Genomic DNA, 25,519 nt, shown 5'->3' on the forward strand with positions numbered 1-25,519 from the left:
TGGAGAACACAGAACTTGCTTCTGTCTGATGGATATCCTTTTTCTCCAGCTGTTTTGAGCCTTCTCTTCTGCTGACTGTAGTGCTGTGCTAAATGCATGTCACCAACCTGTAAAAACAATCCTTTATTTTCCATCACAATGTAGAAGTGCATAATTCCAAATAGGAATGCCACAATAAGTAGTACAAGCAATATTTAACAAAAGGATCCTATGAGGAGTTTAGGAATACAGCCCCGGTTTCCAGGTGAATACAGGTGAATAATTGCATACAGGGTTGGTATTAAACTCTGGGTCACACAGCCTGTGATTGCATTTTGTAACTAATCTTCAAAGAATATTAATCTTCTAGAGTGCATTGTAGCCAGGGGAGTAGCCTCTTTATAATTGCTTTAGGGACCCTATATTGTTGTTGCAGCCCTTATTCCCTTTATGATTATTTTTCCCTAGGGGTTATACTTCCCTTTCTGTTATGTTGTTTTTAGTGAATAAGGTGCTCTGTGTGGTAGAAACAAGTTGAAACTTTTTCATCTGGCTCACTGTACTTTAATTATGGCCAGCCTGATAGACCAGACAAATGTGTTGTAGCTGAGCCCACAAACACAGAACACTACTGTATATACAATATGTTAAACACAAGTCAGTTTAGATACAGTTAGAGATTTATCCAGAATGGAGCTATTGTATTAGCGTATGGATGGTGGTGTGCTAGTATGAAAAGCTCTAAACCACTTACTGTAGAACTGTATCTGACTAATCTACAAAACCGAGCATTTTTTCAAGCAGTTAACCGAAGTCAAATGGATCCTTTTGCTTTACTGCACACTTCAAATGTTAAATATTGTGATCAGAAATTTTTAGATATTGTGGCAATTCCTTCAGCATGTGTACTTTATTATCAAGTAGAACATGTTACTAGCATGTTGGCATACTATGCATTCTCTCTTCCTACCTTTAACACTCACACCCCCATCTCCCAGTTTTTCCCCTTGAAAAGGCTTGATTACAGTATATAGAGTCAGAACTGCCACATGTTTTCGCAGGGAACTTTCAATAAAAGCTATAATGGGATTAATATAATTTTTACTGGAACTGAGAGAATGCAAAATACATTAAATGGAATTTATTAGCCTTTAATTAGTATAATCTCAAAGGGATAACATATCCCCCAATTTTAAAACCATCACCATTTCCCCCCAGGATTTATATTTTGTCCAAATTGTGTTCATTTTGCCATTTTCAAATAATTTAAAATTCCAGCATGTTTCTTACAGACTCTGAATTATCATCCTTAAATCTCCACTAGAATTGCAGTTAACCCCAGGTAATCTGGAGGTTGTGAGGCTCAGCTTTGACGTGTGACTGTCATTTCTTCAGGGTGTTTAAGAAGTATAAGGTACAAAGATAAATTCACAAATAAAGACAAAGACATTAATGTGTAATTAAATTTAAACTTGATATTTCAAACTTTAATAACTGATAAATGTAATTTACATGTTGCACAGAATCATGTGGGAAATTAATTCTTTAAGCAAGTAAAATAGCATATGCATATGCAACGCTTGCTTGTACTTATTTGAAAAGTACAGTAAGCAGGTAATTATTTTGTTTACAATATTTAAGAATATTTAAGAAATTTCTAAAATCCAAGCATTTTTATTTCATTGAGAGTAAGATGTGAAAATGTAGTAAGGAAAATTGATGTTTAAGTACTGCTTTCTTCCACTTTTTTAAATGCAATACACACTCTTAGACACACAGACTGATCAATATTTGCTATTGAGCTGTGCTGAGAAACAAGTAGCTGGTGTACAATCAAACATTATGATTATTGGTAAGGTAATAAGAAAAGATTACATTAGCATTTGGTTCCTCTGCTTTGTGACATCTTGCATTTCTATCTTAAAAACACTAATCAGACTGGAACTGAGCTATGTCTCCTTGGGATGACAGCATGTTTCTGTAGCAGGATCAGTTCTTAATCTCAGTAGCAATGGAAATGAGTGTAATTTCCTAAGCACAAGGTCTTAGCTGTGATTTTACAACTTGTACAGTGAACGCAGCAGTCCATACAAGGGATTAGGCAAAAACAAAATACATAACATTATGGAGAGGTGCTAAATGTTTAGGGGGACGGTCAGGACTGTTTGTCATTTACGACCCCTTGCTTTTCTTCTAAAAAATGTCCCGTGTTTGTTACTGTTTTTCCTTGTTTCTTTTGTGCTGAAGCATGTGCTCTTCCTTTTAACACATCTGTAATGCATGCTGTGTATTGTGTTGTGCCTGTGTTGCCTTCCCACTCATGTGCGTGTTTAATATGTGAACACTGTGTTTTTAATGCCCTGTACTAGGTCTTAATGAATTCCTTTGCATAATTAATATTTGGAATTTCATCTAATTGTTGACGTGAGTACTGTCTGTTGCTGAAACCAGTCTTTCATCACCAAATAAGGTCTACATAATACCTGTTACAAGGAAGTGTTTACGTAAGGCTCATGCCAAATCCTAAATGCAGAGTAATTCATTGCAATTCAGTAATTAAGTAATTGATTGTTATTAAAAAATTATTGTGTTCCAAAACTGAAATTTATTTCCGGTTGGAGGGTATATTTTATTTAATACAATACTACTCACACAATAAATGAAATATGTCAAAATCTTTATCCACATCTGATGGATAAATTACTACACTTTACAGTAGCATCTAAAACCATTCATACACTCATTTAATACACTGTAAATTTGAGCCAAAGAATAGAGACGAAAATAGGAAACTCCATCTAAAATTAAAATATTGAAAACAAAACAATTAGATCTTCTTTACCACTTTTGGTATAAAAATATTGAATGCTGTTCAGTATTCTTTTAGGTTAATAACTCCAGATGCCAAATTAGGAAAAAATGTTGTTATAGTTGCTGAAACCCAAATACATACAGTATACTATGGAGTTGGTTATTATTTCAGGAAAGGAAGCCATCAAACTATTTATCGTGCCAAACCACAGAGGTTTTTCTTAGGTTTCAGTTGAATGTAAAGTATTCATTTTCATGTTCTCTTCACTAGCATGTGATAAATATAGAACTAGTAGACTTACCTTTACTTCATATTTTGTTCTACAAACCGGTTCAAAACATTTGTACAGTATATACATATTCATAAACACATACAGTAATTACTGTATTTGAGTGTGCTGTGTATCACAAAAACGGTTCAGTATTTTATAGAGTCATTTTCTTCAAGTTATTATTTTCCTTTGCCAAAAAACATCTGTTCCCAGAGTTTTTAACAGATGATGACTGCAGAAAAATATTTAAATCCAGACACCAAGCATTAATAATAGAACAAAAGTGAATTTGCTTGAAACAAGCGACTTATCTAATTTTACAGAACGATATCCAGTAACACAGCAGTTTTCCTATTCATGTTACTTCTAAGCTGATATACACCGCATTAGGAGTATTTTTTTCCTTGGTCATCCATTAAATATGCAGGACTCTGTTAGCACAGGACTGGAAATAGTGACTCACTGGACAAATCTAGTGATTAACCGCAGGACAAGCAAAAGCTTAGCATAAATCTCATTTATGATGGAGCATCTTGTGTATGTTGCTGTCATGGAGATGTAAAATAAATATTCATTTTCTGTGTCTTCCTTCTTTATTTAATTTCACTGTAATGTCTTTGTGATAAATGTTTTATTGTCTGCTTTTGTTATTTTTTGTTGTGTGTTGTATGTCTTCATCATAGGTAAAATACAGGATGGAAATATGGAGAACAACCAGAGCAAAGGTAACCTGCTTTCTATTTCCGTTTGTTTTAACTTGCTTTTTCCACAGTTAAAACATGAGCCCACTGCTTGATCTTGACCGCCTTCGTTTACAGTGGTTTCAAGTAGCCTTCCAGTTGCTTTCCATGTGATTTTCCAGATATACAGTATTGCTTTTTTCCTGATATTTTTTACTCTTTCATTCAAAATAAGTATTTTTTGTTTTATGATGTTAGTATGAACTATTTATGTGCATGTGCTTTTCAGTTTTAGTATCTGGAAACGAATTAATTAATGATGAATAATTCTGGTATCTTAGAAAGTTTGCCGGTAATATTATTGTAATATTGTGTGCACCACGGGTGACTGGTGAATGTCTCAATTTATTTCTTTGAACTTTGTATTTTATTCTTGTATTGGAAATGGTATTATTATGAAAATAAATATATGGCTTTATGTTTTCAGAGGTGTTGTGAGATATACAAACACACGTTCATTTGTGGCATCTCTTTCTTTTCACTGCATTTTACAGTAGTAGTTTAGTTTGAGACTTCCTTTTTACCTTATTTGTAAACTCAGCTGTGTTACTGTATGTTCTTGCTTGGCATACAATGCATTTAGTTCTGGAATGTAAATTGTCTTTCCAACACAGGAGAGTGGAAAACCTTGAGGTTACTGCTGTAATTAGTGTTGTTAATGACATTTCTGTGTATCACAGGTTCAGGTTTTGAAGTGTCAATCCGTTATCCCAAGAACCTATGAGCATAAAATTACTACAATACGGTCCATGTGATAATAATAATTGCTTACACTTATATAGCGCTTTTCTGGACACTCCACTCAAAGCGCTTTGCAGGTAATGGGGACTCCCCTCCACCAACACCAATGTGCAGCCCCACCTGGATGATGTGATGGCAGCCATAGCATACCAGAATACTCACCACACATCAGCTATCGGTGGGGAGGAGATCAGAGTAATAAAGCCATTTCATAGATGGGGATTATTAGAAGGCCATGATTGGTAAGGACCAATGGGAAATTTGGCCAGGACTCTGGGGTTACAATTCCTTCTCCTTTTGAGAAACGACCACAGGGAGTCAGGATCTTGGTTTTACGTCTCATCCGAAATGGACGGCACCATTTTACAGTATAGTGTCACCATCACTATACTGGGGCATTAGGACCCACATAGACCGCAGGGTGAGCGCCCCCTGCTTTTCCCACTAACACCTCTTCCAGCAGCAACCTTAGTTTTTCCCAGGAGGTCTCCCCTCCAGATACTGACCAGGCTCACACCTACTAAGTTTAAGTGAGATGCCAGTTGTGAGTTGCAAGGTGATATGGCTGCTGGGTACTGTACTCTTTTTGATATGTCTCCTATACGGAAATAAACATTATATCATTGAAAGTGAAACGTTTAGGGGTTTCAGACACATTTTCTTCCTCATTTAATATTCTTTAATATTTAAAGCTTGAGGAAATGTGCTTGAGCTGTGGGACCAGTGATGTTTGAATGGCATGTGTTGCAGTGACTGCGCACTTGCTTACCGCTTTTGTTCAAATGCCCCCATGAAAAGCTGTTTAAAAGGAGTTTAAGTGAGAAAATGTCCACACAAAGATTGCATACATGTGTTTATGGACATGTGGAACATTTGATTCACAAAGGGTGGAAGGCTTACTACAAACTGAGTTCAACAACAAACAAAAAATGTCAATAATGCTATCTTTTCTTAGGTTTCGGGAATCCAGCCTTTGTATAATCCAGATCCTTTTCCTCACCCTTTCCTTTACAGCAAAATTCATATAGTACATTCAATGCTGTGCATTTTGTTTTAGCTAAGAAGCAGGATGGCGCAGCAGCTATGGAAATGCAACCTTTAAAGAGTGCCGAAGGTGGAGATGCTGATGACAAGGAAAAGAAAAAAGCCAGCATGCCCAAGAAAGAGAAATCTGTCCTTCAGGGCAAATTGACTAAGTTAGCAGTACAGATTGGGAAAGCAGGTAAATTCGAATTAATTGCTTCCAAAAGCACAGGGTTCTCAAAAAAATAAAATGTTGTAACAAAATTTCTGAATGTTGTTTGAAGGATGTAGTTTGGTTATGTTAGACAAAATTGTTTCAGTGAGGCTTTTACAAGGTTCCTGGAGGAGTGCAATTTGGTTATGTGAGATGTTCAGACTTAATATTGCAGCCTCATTACATAATACATTTACACTGTGCGAGATGTGCAAGAACTTAGAACTTGCTACTGTATTTGGAGGTGTTTTCTACACATTGTTAAAGATGTGTCCCCTAGAGTATACACATTTGAATGGCCTGCCCCCAGTGTTTCTTACAAAACGGTACAGTAGCTTTCTTCTTGATGGTACACCATTTTTAATTAGCTAAGTTTGTACTACAGGCTTATAAGGATCCCAAACTTTTTCAAGCTTCATAAAAATCAGTGGGAAATTTATTATGAGAAGCTGTCATACTGATTAATTGATAACGTTTATAAATCCATCCTAACGTGGGAAAAGCACCTCAATTGTATTAATTAATCTTGACAATGTATTATGCATGAAGACTGAAAAAATACAATTAAAAGGAAATTTTAAAAAAGCAAAATGTGGAAAATCAAACGATATATACTCCCCCACCCTTTTTTTTCTGTGTGTTGTGTTGTTTTTTCTTCTTTTTGCTTTTCTGTTTTGTTTTTCATTATTTTTAGACCAATACATTTATTTCCATTTAGCATTTCAGCAAAAGACTGTAACCAAGAGTTAACTGATTCTACAAAGATGTGACGAAAGATGTTAATCGATATAATGTTCCTTGTACAAAATCCATCTATCATAAAACTCCAGGGTTAGAAAATAAGCTGTGAGAATGGATCTGCATGCATCTATTATTGACTTGCTTCTAGTATGGGTACTTTATCAGGTTACTGTAAATAACAGTGACCGATTCCTCAACCCATTGCAGAATGGCCATACTTACACATTTATAAGAGAAAGGTTTTTTGTTCTTCTCCAGAATAGTTGACTCTAAGACCTTCTTCCGTGAACATCTTTCAGAGCCACCTCATATGTGCAACAGTATTTTAAACAGAACCAGAAAAGCCAGACACTGGAAAACAGAAATTAAAAGGCACTGTAAATCTATACTAAACTCAATGTACCTTAAGGTAGATTGTTATAAAGTGTCTCTTTCTAAGAATGTTCCTGCAATTTAATAACTGTGGCCTTAAAATGTTCACCTAAAAGATTACATTAACAATCTATAGCCCTGGTACTAGCCTGCGTTTGTGTGAACTACACCTATATATACTGTTATACAGTATGGTCATTTAACATTTTTAACATTTTTTGGTGGATTGCAGGTCTGGTGATGTCAGCTATAACGGTCATCATTCTAGTGCTGTACTTTGCCATCGAGAACTTTGTAATGCAGAAGAGACAGTGGCTGCCTGAATGTACTCCAGTATACATCCAGTACTTTGTCAAGTTTTTCATCATTGGGGTCACAGTCCTAGTAGTTGCTGTCCCTGAAGGTCTTCCTTTGGCTGTCACAATCTCACTGGCCTACTCTGTGAAGGTATTTTGCCTCGTGTTTTCTGTTGTATACACAATTAAAGGAAACATCAACAACATACCCAGTATAAAAAATGCCATAGACCCATCGCTGCCTTTACAGTGCCACAGAAATCAAAGGAGAGTGGTTTAATCACGTCAAGCAATCTATGAATCTTTTCAAAAATAAGTTTTGCTCTTCTTTACTATTTAAGAAAACAAACTCACAAATTCAAAATTATGTAGGAAACGAACACAAAGCATATTTTTACTTTACCAACAAGAACTTCATGTAGAAATGATATGATAAAGTTTATCTTTGTTTTATAAATAATGCGATTGTTTTCTTATAATATGGTGCACTGTATATGTCAAATGGATGTGAAAATACTACATGCAGTTAGACAATAAGCACTAAAGAAAGTTTAAGCGATATTAATTTAATTTTTTTAACAGAAAATGATGAAGGATAACAACTTGGTGCGACACTTGGACGCGTGTGAGACGATGGGTAACGCGACAGCAATCTGCTCTGACAAGACGGGGACTCTCACGACGAATAGGATGACCGTTGTCCAAGCCTACATTGGAGATGTCCACTACAAAGAAGTCCCAGACCCTGATTCCCTGCCTTCTAAAACATTGGATATTCTAGTCAATGCCATTGCTATCAACAGCGCTTACACCACTAAGATCCTGGTAGGTGGAAAACGTTTCTTTTTCTTTATCGGCTACTGTTGCCTATGATGCTAGGTTTCAGAAAAAAATCATTTCATTCTGTCGTTTGCTTGATTTAGTTCAACCCACTCTGCCAATACAGCATAGCAGCAGTAGTGCTTTGAAGGAAACTGATGTCAATTTTATTTTCATATTTTTCTCAAGAGATGCTGAGAACGTTTCACTAGACTGTAATGGTTCAATACACACCCTCAAACGTGACCTATTAACCTGATATTAACTGATCCACGGAGGAGTATTTAATTATTTCTCTCAATGAAGAATTGTGATTTTAAACACCTAATGGCATGAGTGAGAGAAAAAAAATAGCTAATTTTAACTAGGATCCCTTGATATATTATAAATGAAGTTGTGCATTAGACTACACTATGTAAGAATCATATTATCAAGTCAATATGTATATATTCCAAATTAGCAGAGCCCCTAAAGCATAATGCTTTAAAATAGAAGCAACCAAAGGTCTTAGAAGTTAATCAAAATGCACTTAAAACAAAGTCAACATGGGATGTGTCCTATATTCCACCCTGTTCTGTGGAAGAGAAGGTCCCATATAGCAGTAATTGGAATCACCCATTTTGCCATCTGTTTCAAAAATGACAAAAGCAAGTCTTCTCATGATTGCCTGAAAGTCATTAAAGCAGAAATATTTCTATGTGATATAGTTCAAGGGCAGTTTTTGGAATGTGCCTGTTAGGTGCTTAGATGCTACAGCCTGTAGTAAAATGTAGTGTTAGCACAAAAGAGTGAAATAATCTGTTACATTTATGTTAAACATTGCTCAGTTATTTTTGTAAAGTACATTCAAAGAATATAGGCACATTATAAATACCGGTACTGATGTTTGTGCTATATAATTGGACGAGGCCTTCCTTTTCTTTAATGCTCTTGGATACTCATAAGAGGATGCTTTGGCAATTCACTTTTCCCAAAGGGAGGCCTTTGGAGTTACCGAGGCTTTTGTGGTTTGTGTGGGGGTTTTAGACAACATTTCCTTGTTCATAGGAAAACATCTATACAGAGAAAAACAATAACATTTTGAAGGGTTATTGCGCGTCTGAGAAATGTGCATTAACTAGTGTATTTTGCAAACCCCTTAAACTGCTGTACTGTATATGACTGGTTTAGGAATCTTCAAGAAGCTGTCTTATTATTAAAATGTCCAATAGAAAAAACAGAGCTGGCCTTGGAGAACATGGGCAAATGTTGTACCGACGTGCAGTAGTGTCTTTGTGGAGATGTGTGGCATTGCAGGCTTTCTGCTGGGCCAGGGATTTTCCGGTTCTAGGGCTGTATGATATGCTGGCCCCTTCTCTTCCAGCTGGTTCCAGACAAGTTCTTTGGGCGGTTTTGTGCGCCACCTGTGTCACTATCAAAACTGTCACCGGTAAATGTCAGAATAATCTTCTCCCCTGGGTCTCGAGATTCATTATGCCATCTGCCTTGCTGACACTAAATGAACTCTCTGCGGCTGATTCAGTTTTACATACGTACTGTACAGTATGAATTCTGCTGACTATTTTTCTCATTCAAATATTTTTGTCATGGATAGCGGATTTAGAAATGAGTGCAGTAGGTAAGTATTTCTTTAGTAAAGAGTATGCAGCAAGAGCTTTGGTAGGCATTTGATGTGTTATTGTGAAGTATGAATTTAATATATATAATATTAAATATAACTTTAATAATAATTTAAATTTATATTTGTGTTTATTAGCAAATGTAAAAAAAATATCTTGAGGCATATTGTAGTCAATAGTCTTATAGCCTAGACATAGCATTTTCATACATTTATCACTCTGTTCAAAACAGTCCTGTTTATGATCTTTTAATTAAACATTTCAATTTTGTCCATTAAAATCCAATTAGGTGTCATGCCATTCAATTGCAAAACCATGAATTTCTCATTACTTTAGCACATCATGGGTGTGGTAACCAGCTGACAAAATAAGCATAAGATAATATCAGGTTTGACCAATTTTATAATTGAAATACATGGATCCTATCAGCAGAAAGCAATTATACTTTTAAAGCCACAGATGAAAAACTCCCAATTCAGACAAGAAGCCTTTTTGGGTGTTTGGGTGTATGTTAAACTTCAGAACATGCTGGTTCTGTCAGAATTTTACTATAGATTGACCGACAGTTGCCATCAAAATAGAACATTTCTAACTGCTTGTCATATTGCAGTCTACTTTGACACAAAAATATGTACTCATGTTTTTTCTGGATTTTCAGATTTTGTCACTTTTAAAAAAGAATTACATAAAGGAATGAACATGAAAAAGGGCAAAGGATGAGAGGCAAGGTGTTTTTAGTGTAATTGCTATAAATTAGTTAAAATAATTAATTGTAAAACTCAGAATCAATAAGTATCCATGACAATGTATGATGTAAAGAAGAAATATATATCATCCCTCACAACTAGTCAAATGTAATCCTGAAACCACACTTAGTGGGTTAATATTATTAGCTCAGCAGAAAATCCACAAAATTGATTAGAGCCCCTTTTTTGGTAGTATTCCTTGATGGCATTAATTATGGTTTCTGCCTAAATGGTGGTCTTTTCCCCGGTTACCTTGTGTGTAATTATTGCAATTAATTATACTGCCAAGCTCATCATGCTCATATTTAGATCACTGGAAAAAATAGCCGCCCTGAAGGTCTAAGAAACAGTTCCTGTGACCTTGAAAATGGCTGCTTAAGACTAGTATGGATTCAATACAGATGTTTCATTTACCCTGCCCACTCTATATGGTGGCTTTCACCATTTTACACATCTTATGCAGAGATAAGTTACTTGCATTAAGGTTATGTGAGTAATTGTGATTTAAATCATAGTTGCTTTTTACTGGGTCATGTTTCTAAAAGTAGGATTGAGGTTCTAATACAAAAGTGTTTCAAGAAGTAAAGACAAGTCAGCACTGGTTATACTTTAGGTTTTCTTTGATGAGTTTAGTTTACTCTCCGTAAAGTGCGATTGCTGCCTGGGGAGTTTAAGTTCTGGGACAATAAGCAGAACTCCCTCATGGGGAGCACCTCAAGAAAACTGTACAGTGGAGCAACAACACCAGATCATGGCATACAAAGTACTAGCATTGTATGCCATTCAGTTATTCATTTTGATACAACATTATACAGTATATTGTGACTGCAAGAAATAAGTATATTAAATTTAAGGCATGCAGAGCAACTCTCAGGGGAAAATACCTGTATCAAGAGATCAACCTATGAGCTCAGTTAGCAACTTTTCTCTGATGGGGGTCTTATGACGGTCTTAGGTTGCCTGATTGGTTGATATGTAAGGGTTTGAGTTTGTCTGACATGTCAGTGTGATGAAGCCACTGTTTAAGTGTTTGTTCCTAACCTACCCTACAGATACACCCTTTTAAAGCAAATACTATATAAAGTTTTACTGGAGACAGTCCAGAAATCAAAAAAGAAAACCAGCTTGGACCTTGAAAAAAAAATGTAAGTGTGCTTAATGAAAGGATTTACAATTTTAATCTCCTTATTTATAAAAGACATTGCATCATAGCAGATCAGCCTTGAAAATCCTAGTTGAGAGGCAGTGTTTTCCTTCTGGTAACTAAAACAAAAAATAAAACATGAGGGGACTTGGGATGTACAGTACTCATTGCGAGGACAATGAATACATCCTAAGTCCCCTCATGTTTTAGGCAAATGTATAATTATTACATTTAAAATATAGCAGAAAAGATAAGATTAGTTTTATGCTATGATTTTAATTGCATTTTTTTCTCTCCTGGTCTTAATTACAGTCAGTGAAGCTTCTTAAAGTTGAAATACATGAAGAAATGTAGAAATACCAAAGTAACTGTGTAGTTTGCAAGGGACACCAAAAATAATAATGTAATGCGCATCAACCTGTCTTTGGTTATTGAAGAGTTCAAACTTTTTTGTTTGGTTTATAGGAATTCCATTAAAATATCAGTTTACCAGATAACAGGAAGCTACTCTCCACTAGTCTGCAAGAATATTGGAAAACCACATGTTTATTAATATAGCTAATTATATATATATAATATATAGCTAGTTTGGCTGGGGATTTTGATATTATTGTCACTCTGAACACTCCATTACAGTATGTAAGTACAGTCAATTTAATTGTCATAATTACAATTATATTAACACTTGATTGTGTCAGATTTCTAACATATGACATAATGCATGAATGTTTCAGACACTGTTGGTAAAGATTTTAATAACCAACAATTTTTTCAAGGTACAGTATAGTACATACAAGTATATTGTAGTCAAATATAGGAACCTTGATATACCTTAGATTTCCTAAAGTGCAGTCTATTAATTAATTCAACAAAATGTATCCCATTTCTGTTAAAATGTACTTGGCACGAGAACTTTACATCTTCAAATTCGGAATTAAGGGTATTACAAGACTTTGCCTCTATGTTTTGAAGCAAGCCATCCTCCAGCCATCTGTTAATACCAAGAACTGAGGAAAAGTCTGTTTCCCTGAAAAAAAAAAAAAAAGACTAAGCAGGCCCTCAGCTCACTCTTCATGCTCAGCTTCCTGTGTTGTCATAATCTGTCTCCTGGGACGGCAGAGGATAGCTCTGATATCCATTTCATTTTCATTTTCTTTTCTTTTATGTGGGCTGAAGTCAGCATGAGCTTGTGTTCACTGAGCCACACCATTCCAGCTTCTGTTGCTCCCCAGTTCTGACAGAGAAAGTCACACAACCTCATGACATAATTACATCTGGCTATTCATCTGGTAATCATGGCTCTCTGATTAACTAAAAAAAAAGAAACCAGAAAAAACTAAGAAAATTGAAATGGAATTATGACTTCATTTTGTAGCTTTTAATCCAAATATTTCGGACAGAAAACAATCTCTGCTTTTACTCTTTTGTGTCTGCCTTAAAATGAGTTTTTTTCTCCAGGAACACGATACTCTAAACCTTTTCTAGGTGCAGAGTTAAAGTTTTGGCATGTGTGTATTTGCAGGTAGACATTAGAGATAATTTCATTTAAATAGAAAAAAAAACATTTGTATGGACTAAATGAGTCTAACTGATAACTGTTATTAAAAACTAGAATAGTCTTTTTCACTCTGTGCTTCTTGGAAGCAAACTTCATGTGTTACTGAAGCAATTACTATGATGCTTTGAGAACAAAATGAAATATCAAGAAATAAATATAATGGTCTAAATATATGATGAAAATGTATTATGGTTTGTATTCTGTATTTTTAATTTGATTTATATATTTTTTATATTTATATTTTCATTTTTTACTGTTCCTGTAATCTTTAGTTAAGATTGCATTGTGAGGACATTGTATGGAAATGCAGATCTACTGTACTCCAAGCAATCTTTAGATTAAAATGAAGTATTATTCTTTATTCATGCTGATTTCACCTACTATTTTGTAACTTAATTATTGGTAACACATAGGCTGTCTGCACGGGCCTGAGCAACATTTCAAGAGAACTAATAGGATCCAAAGATCTTTTTTGATGGAATTAATAATGTCCTTCCGCAACAATTTTAATATAATTGTACTGTTACACTGTAAGTGTAATCAGAAAAATTAGCACAAACAGCTGTAGCACATTTTATTGCATATTTTCTACGACATTCAAGCTTACCTTTGCACATGCTTTCCAATTATAAAAACTATTCTGCATTTTTCAATAAACAAGATCGATGCCTGCTTTGTAATTTCAGAGAGTATAAGTTCTTAATACATATTGTCTATCACAATAGTCTGACGCAAGGGCTGATCTTTTTGTATTTTTCAGACCATAAACTGTACCAGGATCTTCTCCACATTAGCCTAATTAGCCAATAAAAACTAGCTTACATTTTTTTCCAGTTTTGAACACATTATATTGGTTCTAATGTGGTTTAAGTTTGGATAAAAATAGCTCACTTTTCTCTGACCTGGGTTTTGTTAATATGATTTTATATAAAATATAATGCTTTTTTAAATAAACCATACAAAATATTATTTCTTGTGGATATAGCTGAAATTCATAATATGTTTAAGACGCTATCAGAACATCCAATCCGGTAAGGATAGTTTCTATTGAATGTCAGGTATATACTTGTCTAACTTGTTTTCCAAGATCAGAATTGGATTATTTTGATCTCAGGTTCCTGCTGTCATCTGGTCTCTGAAACCTTTGAGTCACAGGCCAAAGAAGGCAGTTCAAATGCTGATGTCATGCTCACTGTCTAAATCATTGATGGGCATTCTGAGACAGTTTCAGAGAAATGCTGAGTGTCTATCCACTACATTATGCTGATCAGTGATAAAGAGAAAAGACAGCACACTTGAACCCACAATTATCTGAAGACAGGGATGCAATTGGTACCTCCTGCAACAATTGCACATACTGTATTTAATGCTTAGCCTATGAAAGAATTTGGATCTTTAATTTATTGACCTCCATGTATTTGCGCATGGAAATAAACTTCAGATTTATATCTTCCATTGAAATCAATATCTATGTAATTATTGCATTAAGGTACATTGGTGTTCAGTTCCCAAAATGTATAAAATCATATTTCATTTAATCCTAAAAAAATGATCTAGTTATAATCTTGAAAAAATTATTTTGATTGTCTAACATAGATTCTTTATGTACGTGACTCTAAACTAAAATTGTATTCTACAAAAAAAGTTATCATTTTGTACATATTGTGTAAGTCTTAGGAATACAATGAAATGAACTAAACAGAAAGCTGTAATAATTATTTAATATATTTATAGTAAACATAATTTTAGAAGAATTTGCTGTACCCCACAGTTGTTTTTCAAGGGCATTCGTTAATGTTAAAGTAAATTTTTACTTCAGAGTAAATTACCACAATATAATCTGAATATTGTAACTTATTTCAGATTTTCTATTTACAGTACACTGTATTAGTTAGCAGAGTGACCCTGAATTCTTCAAGCTAAGAAGAAAAAAAAATGCATGAAGAATTCATTGTCACCTTGCCAACCAAAATAAAATACACATACTGCCAAGTGTGTCGTGGTTTGCTTAGACAGCTGGTTACTATTTACCCTGCAGCAATTACCTTTTTCTGTAATAAAGGCATTCAATTAGCAAATCAATATGATTTCTAATTTTCAGGGTTTGATTCAATGCTAGCAAAAGAAGTAATTAAATGGTTTAATGTCTTTAATGGTTATTTCATTGTATGTTGTTGTGTAATGAGTGACATACGGTAAACATATTCTTTTTTGTATTATTGATTTTGACATAAATGAGTGTTGCCTCTGAAATTATGGCTTGGTAATTTGTGACAACAGTGATAAAGAATGGAATGCCCAAACACTGTTAGCATTCAGAGCAGGGAATCAGAATCAGTTGCATTAATTAGAATAACTACAGTATATCTTCAAATCTCTTACCAAATCTCGCACCAAAATCATGGTAATGTTACCTGATTTTATGGCTTATTTAGGGTCTTGTGCTCAGAAACACATGATACAGACTTGTAGACTCAGGCTGAGACTTTCTGTAAAAATGTTTTTTTCCCCCTTTACATAACTGGTTAGTCCTTAGGCTTAGTGTATTTCTGTCTACTGGATCATACATGCCTCTTTGCACACCAGTAGTACAGAAAAAGAAATGTGACTTGAACAGCAATGGCCAGAAGCACATACTGTGTGCACTCTGCACAAAAGACCAATTTTAAGCACTCATAAGAAAGAATTTGGAAATTTCTGGATAATCATCTACTCTTTTTTTTCTGACCCAGATGAGTACTGATGGACTAACAGCAGCAGCAGACAAAAAACTGTTTTCGTTTTTCATTTAATCAAAGGAGATTATACTGTATACTATAGCTTTTGTTAGTGCCCCTACCGTACATCCCTTGGAGAACATCAATTAAAGCATGCACAGGCGAAACTTCAGTAATGAATTATTATTGATTATTACTGGAGATTTTTTAATGTGTTCTTCTGTATCTTTGTTTTTTTATCAAGGCAGAATTTAAGCCACTGTACCTGAATAAGACACAATAAGAAATATGCTTTGTACAGTCATTTCAATATGAAATGTCTTTGAAAGCATGTGTGTGTTAAGTTTATTCTTATACCCTGGGTATAAAACACCTGTGTAATGTGTGTTTTCTATAAGCAGATATTTTAATTTATCATCATCACTTCTCAGTGAACAGCTGAATAGATGTTCACCATAAGAAGCTTAACTTTGACTATCCATGTTGCTACTGCAAATTTCTTCATTTCTTAATTTGTTTCTTCCACGAAACCTCCCTGCAGATTTTTTTCTTGCCTTTCTGAATTTATTCCAGATCTTCCTTTGTCCTGCCTGTTTATCCTTTCTCCTGGTTAAGCATCCAGCCCATCACTTCTTAAGCTTCTTCATTCTAAAATTCTACAGTAATTCTGGTTGGGAAGATTGGAATCTTAAATTGATAAGCACTTCTTAGAATCACAATCCATACTAAAAAAACAAAAAATGTTTCCAAGTACATGCAATATAGTATTCCATATGTGAGGCAACAATGCTATCTGAAGATATATTGGTAAGTGGTCAATTGCACCTCTTCTGTTTAAGTAATAAGTCAATTAAGCTTAAATGCAGATGTCTTGAAAAGATAAATGGACAATGCATTTGTACCACTCTTAATATAAACCAGTTTTATATGGAGTTATTATATTGATTTATAATAAGATTAATAAGATTAGTCTAGTAGTACTTCACAGCACTTACAAGAATCACCTGCAGAGAGAGAAGCGTCACCACTGGGGTGAGCAATCAACAGCAACTGAACAAGCCGGACAGATCAGACGGGGAAAAAAAATCTAATGCAAACAAAATCCTTTTTCTGTCGCACAATGTGATAAAGGATCCAGTCTGATACATTTAATTCTTTATTGTTTTAGGAGTGTTCAATTTCTTTCTTGAGCACTTTGAAAGTTTGATACACTTTATGGTTTAGTCACTATGCAATAGCAATATTCATACGGACAAACTTTCTTCTATCAAACAGTGAAGCCAAAGGAGCCTTATCACACACTGCTGCAGGAAATCCATTTTAGTTCGATGCCATAGTTAAAAAAGGAGATTTATCATTCAGGTAAAAATAGGCTGCCTTCCTCCACATGGTGTGAAAGCTCTCTGAAGTGACTGAACAAGGGCCCTTGGTGTCTTTCTGTTTGAAAGTCATTTTCTCTTTTATCATTTATATATTGTACGGTGGTCAATAATTCAGAGCTTTTCACAGTGGGTGACTTTTAGTAGCATTCACTCTATTGAAAAAATGAAAGAGTTAATGCGGAAATGACCTTTTGGGGGACACAGCAGGACGTTGGAAGAGCCTGTTGTTCCCGGAATGTAAAATGAAGAGCCCTAGGTAGGGAAGGCATGGAAGAAACAGATTTCATTGCAATGGTGCCACACTGAAAAAGGAAATGCAGTTGTCAGCTCACTCATTGCCATATGCTGATGCTCACTGTAGAGCTTGAAGACTGGGGAGATGGCAGGTGTTCTTCGACTGTACCGTTGCTTGATATTGGCAGTAGTTTTTTAAAAATGACTTCAAAGATGACTGAGCATCCTCTAAAGATGATAGTTTCTGTTCTGTTTTCGGAATTGAATCTCTACGCGCCCATCCATTGCAGAGTCAATTAGCAATTTGATCTCTAAAAAGTCCAAAATACTGTGTTGCATTTATAAAGCTGAAAACGAATGGCTTAATTTTGAAGGGCTTCATTTACAAAAGCTTCTCTTGGCTGGGAAGATGAAACTGTTTTTACAGCAAAAGCCATGTCCATTATTGCCAAAGAGTGATAATTTAAAGTTACAAGCTGCCGTAAAAATTAATTACGATTCTCTTATACTCACTATGTCCAATATACAACAGTAGTCCTAAATAACTGGATAAAAAGAGAGCTTTTGAATAAAAAAACACATTCTGATAAACATTTTACAAAAAAAGCTCTTCATAATTTCTGTGGTTCACTGCTTTCTTGGAAGAGAGAAGATCCATATGCTGTATTTCTAGATTAATTAAGCAGTCTTCAGGGAGCCATGAGTGTTTTTATTTCAGAACCAGTAAGTCTTTTTTAAAGACTGTAAGAAAAGTCTTTTTTTATTTTTTTGCCATCCAGATGTTTGTATTCTTTGGGCTCATTAGATACCTGAAAAGTAAAAAAAATACAATTATTATTTGCTAGAAGATGTGCAATGGTGATTTGGACTACCCCAGGATGTTTCATTGTAGAAGGGTTGGAATCTGTTTTTTTTTTCCATGTGACAACTTGCATATCAAAGACTCAATAAAAAGGCAATTATGGTTGATGCGTTTTCTCTAGAAAAGCAAGTAACTTGGTTTGAAATGATAATGATCTGATAGATCATTCTGCTCCATTTGAATGTCTTTACAAGTTAGCAAAGTGAAGTCGGAGAAGAAAAACATGTTTGATTTAATTACCCTGGCAAAGGTTACCATAGATTTTAGCATTCTGACGTTGGAACCAATGTAAATGTGTCACATTTTATCACTTTTCTAAAATATTGCATTCAAGAAACTGTAATGTATGAATAATTCAGATGTACTGAACTTCAGTAGTTAATTTTCAAGCTGATAATCTGAAAAATAGTGATATCCACCAACTGACCTCCTACCAGGGTTAATTTTTTTTCACATGATTTGCCTGGTATTGTTTTGTGGCGAATTTGTGTCAGCTGCATACGTGTTATAACGACTGTTTATATAAGCTTGAGAACTGTCTTCTTTTATATTACTTCTGGAGACCTTAGGCATTTTAAGCTAAATATACTGTATATGTGTGGGCATGCGTGGGTGTTTTTGAGAGAGGAAAAGAAAATCACATAGCATTAGGCACCATCCACTTTCCTCACGCTGTAAATGTCTAGATTTGAGATGCATTGCCCCCTTCTTGTGTGGCTGGGATTGGACTGTTCCGCACTGCAGTGTACTGTGGTTTTTTGTATTTTCAGAATTGAGCATTGTTTCTAAATTAGTCTGCTGCTGTTGAAAAAAAAAAAACAATCGCTCTGTGAACACATTGGTCACATATTTATGAAGAGCTTCTTGCTTCTTGTAGAATGTTCTGTTCTATGAGCAAGTATCTTACTGACACATGTTTCAGGCCATCAGAAAGTTCTGTGACAAGGTTTGCAAAACTGCAGCTTAACATAAGCCTTAAATAGCAGTAAGTTAACTATTGATTTCTATTTTACATTTAAATTGTGTAGTAGATTTCAAATAGCAGACGATGGGATGCTGAACGCTGGAAACGATCTTTTACAAATGTCTTGATTAGTTTGTTATCCAAAAACATACAGTAGTATATTAATTATTATCATGGAAATTGTTTGATGGCACTGAATACATAAACATCAAATTTAAAACTGAAGGTAGTAGGAGATAATACAGTTTCAGAATCCTTTAACACAGATATAGAATTCTGTATAGAATCTAAAATTAGAACAACACACTTCTGCCTGTTATGATCTGGTCACTGACTGTATAATTACAAATGATGCAGTGAACTGTTAGTCTCAATGACCTTGACTGTCGTTGTACCCTTCAATAAATTGATACACCATCTAAGATTTTGGGGGCTTTTCCTTGTTTTGTTACACTTGTGTCTTTGTGCAGTCGAGACAGATGTTCTCTTGTCAACAGTCTGAAATACTAGTGGATAAATCTGAACATCAGAAGCCACAGGATACTTTACAACAGCTGCAAAGGTCATCCTTTAACTCCCCGCTGATCTTGAAAACTACATGAGCCTTACGCTTGTTTAATTTGCTAAGGAGAACATTTTACTCTACCACAAGACATGTATGTCCGATAGTATAGGTATTTACCATATTATCTGTATGCCCAAGGCAGCCTTCTTACAGTACATGTATTAAGGGTTGTACTGGTCCTTGTATGAGGAGTTTATTGTAATGTAAACTGTATTATTACATGGGATATTACTTATTAGAAACGGAATTTAGAAAAGTAGAGAAGAAATTAGATTTATTGAAGCTGAAGCATTGGAAAATTAAGAGATCTAATTAACAAGCTCACACCTGAAGCATTGTGTTTTCTTCCTTCTCTTTTAATAGGTTTAGGGAATAAACCAATTACTTGTTCTTTATTATGTAACAATTTCTGTGTTTGGGAAAACTCTGGAAAAAAACTTAATGTGATCAGTGACAAAAAACTCTTAACGCATTTGTGTTCATTAACACATTTGGATCGATTTCTAATATGGAGAATTTTGTAAAAAAACATGTACAAATACAGGTACATTGAGGAACATAAAGTAAACTGTTCCTTCCAGAATAAACACATTTCATTCACACCAGCAACACAGGAGCCATAGCTACCATATTAATTGCACAGGTAAAAAGCTGTAAGATTTTTAACTTTCTCATGAAGGAGAATAAATAAATAAAGCATTAAAAGGGAAAGGAGAGGTGAAAGCTTAACTTGTGTCTTAGTATGCACTTGTTCACTTTAAACCATTGTCATACTGTACTGTAGGTGTCTGGAACACAACCCTGTAAATTTGGCTGCTCCAACTTCCTTTCAAATGTGCTTGCTTCTTTTACAACTGTGCAGTGTGCTTTTGTCCTCATTTACAATTTACCTGTATTCATCTGTTCTTAATTGTGCTATATGCAGCCAAACAGTGCAGTGTAACAGTGAGTTACATGACAAACAGCAGTCTGTATAAACTCTACAAACCATATATGTGGCCAGTGCCTGTTACAAGTTAGGCACCTTTAATTATGTTGGACGATCATGGAATCTGACTAATTTCAATGCTCATGTTAATCTGTTAGGATGGGGCTCTGAGCAAATGTTCTCCATCCCTGTTCTTTATGTTCAGCGTCTTCTTTATTTCTCTTTTGGTGGAGGTCCCAGTTTCTTTAGTTCAGCGCTGAACTGCAGATTGCCTAGTGTTTCTATAGTAACAGGAATTAGAACAGACTATTTATATATAGCAAATATTCAATGTGCAATACAAAGGTGGAAAAGATCAAAGCTCTTTCGAACAAAAAAACTTACAGAAGATGATGCATAAAATATTAGTTTGGGTGCGCCACAAGCTTACTGTACATCTGAAATTGAGATGGGGTGAGATGTATTTCAATCATACAAATATAGAATAAAACTTTACCTCTTAGGTTTTTTTCTGATATAGTTTAATTAATTAAAGTTTAATCATTTATACTTGTTGCTATTTTTTAAAGAAACCCTGAGTTATTTTTTCACTCATGGAATTAGATTTTCTCCTTTAAATACAAAAGCAAGCAATATTCTGAATTTGAGACCTGGGAGAGCCACTTATTACTTTGTGATGCATTGTCCTGTCACTTTTAAGTTAAGTTCCCTTAAAGTTCTTTGTAACTTTTTAGTTGTCATTTTGGTGGATGCAGACATTTAGTCAATACGCTGTTTAAAATGGGTGAGCTTGCAGATATGAGCAAAATGAGAAATTCCTCTGGTTCTGATGATATTCCTTCAACCGCCACCAATCAGTGTGGTGATCCTGCAAATGTTGATTCCTGATTGGTTAGTCAATTAATCACATACTTTCCCAAGTGAGGCCTTGATTAACAGAGTCCACAAAAAATTCAAAGAGAATTTTTTACTATATTGGCACTGCACAAGACGAGTCACCTCTCTTCAAAGAAATCAGAAGGCTTTCTAGGATTCTAATCTCTTCTATGTGCTAATTTTCCTATAGAAAACAACTGTTTCATTAATTTTTTGCTCTCAATAGAAATACAGTATGTCTCTAGAAAATGCAGAGGACTCAAGGACTAGAACTAGCCACTGTACAGAAATGCATTTTAAACATTTGAAAATTTGTTTACAAAACTTTTGTTTGTAAATTTGTGGTCATGATAAGTACAGTATTTTAAACATTTCATTGTTTTGCTGTTTCTTAAGCTAATTTAATGCTCACTATATTTGGAATACATTAAGTTCATAAGGAGTATAAACATGTGAGATGTTAGTTGGGTTTCTATAAAAGGAATAAAAATAGTAAAAGAATTCTATATGGTATAAATATTTGAAAATGAATAAATATATTTTAAAGTTAATATGTCAAGAAATCATGAGCTGGAATAAAGTAAAAATTAGGCTGGGGGACTCGAGAGAAATTAAGACATCTTGATTGTTCTTCCTGTTCATTTTCCCACTTTTTATTTTGCCCTTTGGATTCTCATCATACAATACAAATATGTATAGAGATTCTTATTTTTTTTTTTTTATTCCTCTAAAGCAGCTATGGCTTTAGAGGATGACACTTTTGTCCAATAGACTAAGAATCCCACCATAAAGCTCTGCAGAAGCTTTTGTTATGTACACTGTATAACAATGCACAGCTGCCAGTCGCTGAGCAGTAGAGACAGAATATTAATTTGGTGTCTTATTGTTCTTTAAACTGCATTGTCTTTGTGACAAGCTGATGGCTCTGAGATTCCATATTGCAAGCAAGAAAGCAAGTAAATCTCTGCAGTAGTACAAACAGTAACAAATTAGACATATTTAAAAGGAGCTACTTGCTAGAAAAACTTTATTCTGATACTTCCACTCATTAACTAGCAGGTACACATGAAACATAAATTACAATGTGTAATTTAACTCTTGTAGAAATAAGATGAATTCATCTGATTTAAGGTAATGTCTCATTAATGATTTCTTTAACAATACTTTTTAGAAATATGCCTTGTTTTATACAGGATTTTGGGGGTATTTTACAATATTACAGTATATGTGGTATTTTCCATCCAAACAAAGATAAAGTTGGTATTATGCTCTCCTTTTCAACATGTCTGTTCGATCATAGATTGAATAGCGAGCCCACAATGGTGATCACAATAAAGGAAATGTATACTTTGTGCATGTGATGCAGTTTTTACTTCTTTTTGTGTGTCTGCAGCCTCCTGACAAAGAGGGTGGTCTTCCCAAGCAAGTAGGAAACAAGACAGAATGTGGGTTACTTGGGTTTGTTTTGGACCTGAACCGGGATTATCAACCCATTCGCAATCAGATCCCTGAAGAGAAACTTTACAAGGTCTACACCTTCAACTCTGTAAGGAAGTCCATGAGCACAGTAACTAAACTTCCAGATGGGAGCTTCAGAATGTACAGCAAAGGAGCTTCTGAGATCGTTCTTAAGAAGTGAGTGCTGCACCAGTCTATATGTTTAATTCTGAAGGAATTCTCACAATTGCTTTCACAACCTGTGATATGAGGTCAATGATTCAAACTCTTACTAAAAGTGTCAAAATCTCACTGTGTTGGGGCCCTTTTTGATGGCTACCCACTTTCAGCAAGAAGATTCTGCCTTTACTTTCAGATAATGTTGTTAACTCATTTCAGCTAACCAGAACGTTTAATCATAGACAGTATGTCGACGATGCAGGTGTACAGTATGTGTGTACTGTATGACAAACGTCTGCTCTGTATGACAAATGCAGGTGCTCCCGCATCCTAAATGCAGCTGGAGAGCCACGTATCTTCAAACCTCGGGATAGAGATGAAATGGTCAAGAAGGTGATCGAACCCATGGCTTGCGACGGACTAAGAACGATCTGCATTGCTTATCGTGACTTTCCGGGAAACCCTGAACCTGAGTGGGATAATGAAAATGAGATTGTGGCAGATCTGACTGGAATTTGTGTTGTTGGCATAGAAGATCCAGTAAGGCCTGAGGTGAGAGAGAGTTCTTAAACTGAAGAAAAAATATATCTTTTTTCACAGTTTTGACCACCGTTGGTTCCTATTTACAATCTTTTTCTGACTTTGTGACAGAATGGAAAATTATTCTTGTGCCTGACGCTGTAATTTGTTCCTGTCTTTGGGGAGCTTGGGTATAAAGGTTATAGATGTGTTAGTGCTGATGTTTGAAATGATTTTCATTTCTTTATTCCATGTAATACAGGCAGCTTGAGGCTCTGTCATTGAAAAAAGTATGACTAGAATAAACATAGGATTCCATTTGCTGAAAAATGTCACTTTAGATGGAGACCAATATCATGGGAAGCATATCTAATGCTTCTTTATCACCTGGATTTGTATTTTAATCCTATTTTAGTCTTCATGGATAACAGTAGAGATATAGAGCAAAAAAAATGTATTGTACTTTAAGTTATAAACTCATATACAGTTAGTTTTGATGTTAGAGGTCTTTACCGAAAACATTTATGCCATACAATAATATGGTCCAATGTGTGTTCGGGATGGCTAGTGTACAGTATCTGCAAGTTGTCTACAGAAGGTTTATCTAAAGCAGTAGCATCTGAAGGATTAAATTGTTAAAATCATCCACTTAACACAGTAATAATCTGATTGAAGTCATTATGCCTTCATTATTAATTCATTATGAGTTGAAACACCTTTCCTTTTGTGGGCGGATTGGATTCTGACAACCCTGGTGCACATTATTGAGGTTAAAACGAGTATTTAGAACTAAGTTAATCTGTCCATTCTGTAAATTAATTTTCCTCAATTAAAAACATCCATCCATCCGTGCATTTTCACTTCTGCTTTTCCTGGTGAGGGTTGCGGGGAAGCCGGAGTAACCCCGCAAGCAACGAGCGCAAGGCAGGGTACACCCTGGATGGGGTGCCAGTCCATCGCGGGGCCAGTGCAAGCCAATCATACACGGGGACAATTTGGAGGCCACAGTAAGGGCCTGGAGGGGAAATTCGGCCCAGACTCTGGGATAACTCCCTGCTCTTCTCGAGAAATGCCTGGGGATCTTTAATGACCACTGACAGTCAGGACCTCGGTTTAACATCTCATCTGAAAGATGGAATTAGAAACATTTTTTGAATCCCCTTAAATGTCTTTTGAATTGCCAACATTTTATTTTTAAAATGCTACAACAGAGCATACTGTACAAGAAATTTGGAATACTTTTGGATAATTCATCAAATTGATCTGAGAGAAATATGGTAGGCCTGGTTTTATTTCATGGCTCTTTGTGTGTAGGTGCATACTAGAACGCTTGGCAACTTTTGAAATAAGCTTCTGTGGTTTCCCAAATATATATATATATTTAAATCAGTAAGAAAGATTACTAAAGAAACTGTGACTTAATACTGATCAGCTGTTCTTGGCTTCAGTCAGTCTCAGACAAAAAGACAAGACGCATTAAAACCATGTCCTTAGCTAGCAGTACCTCTGAGCCCACAAAGGAATTAGAATCCAGCTCTTCTCCTGCATAATTCAGATACTGTCTTTTATCTTTTTTCTGCATTTCTTTCTTTCTCCTTCCCCTTGTCTCGGGGGCTATGCTGTATTATAACTGTCAGCATGTTGAGGTCTCCTGCAAGAAGCAGATGATTTCTGTGTAAGAAAATAAAATTGAGGAAAAAGAAAAAATAAATTGCACAGATTCCATTTGTGAATCCCCATAAAGGAAACACAAGCAGCAGAGACTTTTTTTTTGTTCTCC

General features: G+C 35.1%; 1 protein-coding gene across 14 annotated transcripts in view; it reads left to right on the plus strand.

Annotated features, from left to right (window-relative positions):
* The window catches only part of atp2b2 (ATPase plasma membrane Ca2+ transporting 2), a 169,117-nt gene that overhangs the window by 122,063 nt on the left and 21,535 nt on the right, over positions 1 to 25,519 (plus strand). For 12 of the 14 annotated variants that reach the window (XM_015348202.2, XM_015348203.2, XM_015348205.2 and 9 more), the window contains 6 exons: positions 3,746 to 3,787; positions 5,601 to 5,765; positions 7,126 to 7,340; positions 7,772 to 8,014; positions 22,997 to 23,238; positions 23,538 to 23,772. In XM_015348202.2, the coding sequence (XP_015203688.1) occupies positions 3,746 to 3,787; positions 5,601 to 5,765; positions 7,126 to 7,340; positions 7,772 to 8,014; positions 22,997 to 23,238; positions 23,538 to 23,772 (1,142 nt within the window). The remainder of the gene's footprint in view (positions 1 to 3,745; positions 3,788 to 5,600; positions 5,766 to 7,125; positions 7,341 to 7,771; positions 8,015 to 22,996; positions 23,239 to 23,537; positions 23,773 to 25,519) is intronic. The other 2 variants (XM_069189447.1, XM_006631019.3) reach the window with 1 other exon arrangement.

This window comes from Lepisosteus oculatus, chromosome 4, assembly GCF_040954835.1.
Source record: "Lepisosteus oculatus isolate fLepOcu1 chromosome 4, fLepOcu1.hap2, whole genome shotgun sequence".
NCBI classification, from domain to species: domain Eukaryota; kingdom Metazoa; phylum Chordata; class Actinopteri; order Semionotiformes; family Lepisosteidae; genus Lepisosteus; species Lepisosteus oculatus.